Genomic DNA, 3,597 nt, shown 5'->3' with positions numbered 1-3,597 from the left:
CTGAATTGGGGCCAGTAAAAGAACAGATGCAGCCTGGGACTTAACAACCCCTCAAACTTCACTGAGAGATGGAACAGTAGAAGAGGCATTGATGTCTTCTGCTTGAGGTTGTGAGAACCCATTAATTTGAAATAGTAGACAATAAATGGCATGACAAAAATTAACCAAACTGTTAAACCTGGCAAAATTCTTGCTTTGAAGGTTCTGTATATCACAATTAGAAAATGGCTTGGGTAGAAAAACAAATCAACTTTGGCAGATCAGTGGAAGTGTTTTCAGGAGGAGTACATAATTCCTAACCATGTAAGAGATCAGAAAGACAAAATTCAATCCCTGATTTCATGCTGTGCTTCATGAACCGTCTGAGTCATTGGGTTGAGTGCAAAATCCCAGCGGACAAGGTACACAAATAAAGTAAAGCATCCCACTTGCTTGGTTTTTCCCCCCCCCTCAGAGTGCCCATGTAAGGGCTAAGGCCACATAACCAAATATCCTATAGGCAATTAGGGATAGACAACTATCAAGTGCAGAAACATATACAAAGGTCTTTTGCCATGTAGTGGCACATTGCTACACTGATCATTCTATATGACACAATAACATTACAAATTCTATATGTATACTGAATCAATAGGTTGGGCTTTGAAGCTGCTACTTACAGCAATATCTCTAAGGACACAGCTACACTGCTGCTTCTATGGCAAGCTGAGAAGTGGTACTGAGAAGGACATCACACTCATTTGCTCCTGGTCAGCAATCATCAAAGGCTGGAAATTTGGGATATAGGTGGCTTAGAATGGGCCTGAGCAAATGCCAAAAAGTATGTGCAAAATGGAGAACCTGGGCATGTGATCAAGGACTTGCTAAACCTGCTACACTATCTAATTCTTATGTTTTGGCATGTGCTAAGCCAGAGCGAGCAACCAAATAGAGACAGTTCTAGACTCACCACTTTGGTAGTGCAAACATGCCCTAAGTCAACCATTATTTTGATCAGATTTAAGAATCTGGCACCAGCCCACCACTGTAACAAATTAGATATGATGATACACAATAGGAAATAGATGTCAGGCTAAATCCTCCCAGTTATTCTTCTGCTGGATTCTCCTATTTGAAGAGGAAGACTTTCATCCTGTGTTTTTTACATGTACATTGGACCAAATTTTGTGCTAAGCTATGCCTTGTGCATCTGCACAGAAGTCACTGCAATTGCACAGAATACGTCAGCCAGTTACTGCAGTGGTTCCCAAACTGTGGTACATGAGGCCATGGTATATAATTCCCAGATCGCACCAGCCTGTTCCTTCTCCCTTTCCCCTGATGAGTTTGATGTTAAGGGTGCATCGCAATTCATGAGAAGTTTTATTGGTTGACAAAGGTCTGTTGGTTCAGAATGTCTGACAGCCATTGACCCATTCTACTGCTAGACACCTGTGGCTTTTGATAGAAAAGCAAAAAAATACAAAAGACAAGTTGCCATATGCCTTGGCCCTTCTTACTTGTAGGGTTACTGCTTTATGCCCAATATATAAGTTAAATAAGTCAGTATGATACAGGTAGGTACCATCTCTCTTAGAAGTGTTGGGTTGATATCAGTCCTTTTGTCATTTGTGATCACTAACTTGAGTGGTAAACTTCAGAGGCACAGACTGGACTCAAAGTGCCTGCACTCCATATCCAGGTGGTACCAAACATGTCTTCCAAATGGACCAGAGGTAAAGCACAAATAATTCTTACCTTGCTGTTCATACCATACCCTTGCCTCATTACATTAGAACTCTGTACATCAGAGTTCAAGCATAAGACCACACAGCTGCCCAAGTTAATTCCTATCGCACCAGCTCAGGTATTTTTCTGACATGCCTCCACTGTTTTCATAATTGCCTGTCCTGGAAAACTTACTACAACTCCAAAGACTTGTTCCAGCATTGTCAGTTGGTTGCATTAGTACTTAATCCGAGTACTGGTTCTTAATTCTCACTGGTTTTATTCAGAAGGGTGAGCAGAGGGCAGCATTAGAGAGACTTAGACTCTTTTGCACAAAATGCATAAGTGTAATTAACATTCAAGTGCATCTCTTTGGCATCCACAGAAGAGAGTCTTAGAAATATGTATTTGTTCACACAGAAAGCACAACACCAATAGAAATAATTATAAAAAATACTGAAATATTTACATGAAAGTTAATGTCTTGCAAATGGCAAGGACAACATTTTTAAGGCCACATCTGTCCGAAGTCATCTTTCTCTATTGCTTCATCCTCTCTCAGTGTTTTGGGAAAAACATGCTGTCCTTTGCAACTGCAGGGGTGAATTCCATGGGAGGACTCTCTTCATTCTGGTGACACTGGTGAGCAGAAAAAAGGGAAATAAGTTCAAGTCATAGGCAAGGAAAAAAAGTAAAATTAACCCCCATCAGCATCTCAGCAGAATGGAGGAAGGTAAGTTTAAACTGTATTTGAGGAGTTATGGCCTCAAGCTACAGATGTAAAAGAAGATATTTACTATGTAGATCTCAGGCTTTGACTGGATATACGTGATGAGAATACCGTTTGTATCAGATATATAATCTGACACTTCATGCGTTTCTGTTTGGATTTAGACCTGATTTCCAAGCTTTTTTGTTAAGTACCCTAAAACTCTATGTTTCAGTTTCAGAAGCTACAGTAATGGTATAGATAATTTCTCTTCTATAATAGAACTGGGGAAAATAGCCCTTGAAGAAAATGAAAGCTAAGCTGCTGATTGTAGAGAGGTGTTTGGTTTGATAGGGACAGTTTGCATATCTTTTGTCAAGAGAAATTGGGCTTTTGTAACTTGTAAGATTATTTGAAGAAAAGTAGTAGATTAAGAAGATATGTGAGTATGAGTTATCTTCTTAGCTGCAAAAGGCTCTAAGAGGAGACAGGTGGTTTCATATTTATCCTAGATGTGATTGCCAGGTAAAATCAGACTGGCATATAAACTCATTCTCCCCCATTCAAGCCAAGACTGCAAACCTGTCACCTTCCAGCAACAGTCCAGACAAACCCCAAAAGGCTCTGCTAAATTTCTGGGTGAACTTGCTCCACTGCTACCTGCAACGGGTTTGGAACTTACCTGGAAGTGTAGGCCTTGAGCACAGGAAGTCTGCCAACAGAAATCCCACAATCTCTTGTTCCAGACTTCCAGGCTCCTTGTGCCACGCATCCTCTGTCTATATTAAGAAAAGCCTAGATGGGGCTGTCTGTTATGCATCTACAGACAGGTCCCTAGAAGGGCGCCAGCAGGGAGCTTGACAGCCGTGCTCAAGAAAGAAGTGGCATAATACGGATCCCTTTGGAGCAGATTACAAGATACAATACAGAAGATTCATGGGAGCCTGGGATGCCTCAAGTCTGGCTCTACAGGTCAATGTAGACTAGTGGTTCTCAACCTTTTTAGACTCAAGACACCTCTCCAAATCTTTTCAAAATGTAGGAGCACCTCATTTAAAAATAACTTAAATATATCATGCATATATATATCATGCTCATTGGACAAACAGGTAAGAGATGGGGACAAGGAGAACGCTTCGACTACGGGGTCAGTAACCACATCTACAGGAGGCCTGAAATGC

General features: G+C 40.9%; 1 protein-coding gene across 1 annotated transcript in view; it reads right to left on the bottom strand.

The window, feature by feature from the left end:
• Window positions 1-442: 442 nt before the first annotated feature.
• Window positions 443-3,597, bottom strand: part of LOC109301966 (aryl hydrocarbon receptor-like) — a 146,800-nt gene continuing 143,645 nt past the window's right edge. Inside the window, exon 12 of the mRNA XM_019523381.1 lies at window positions 443-2,346. Within this exon, the coding sequence (XP_019378926.1) occupies window positions 2,266-2,346 (81 nt within the window). The 3' untranslated portion in view covers window positions 443-2,265. The remainder of the gene's footprint in view (window positions 2,347-3,597) is intronic.

The sequence above is a fragment of the Gavialis gangeticus genome, unplaced genomic scaffold, assembly GCF_001723915.1.
Source record: "Gavialis gangeticus isolate Ggan-Ray unplaced genomic scaffold, GavGan_comp1, whole genome shotgun sequence".
Classification (NCBI taxonomy): Eukaryota; Metazoa; Chordata; order Crocodylia; family Gavialidae; genus Gavialis; species Gavialis gangeticus.
Note: the sequence above shows the minus strand (reverse complement) of the source record. Positions and strands in the feature narration are given on the sequence as shown.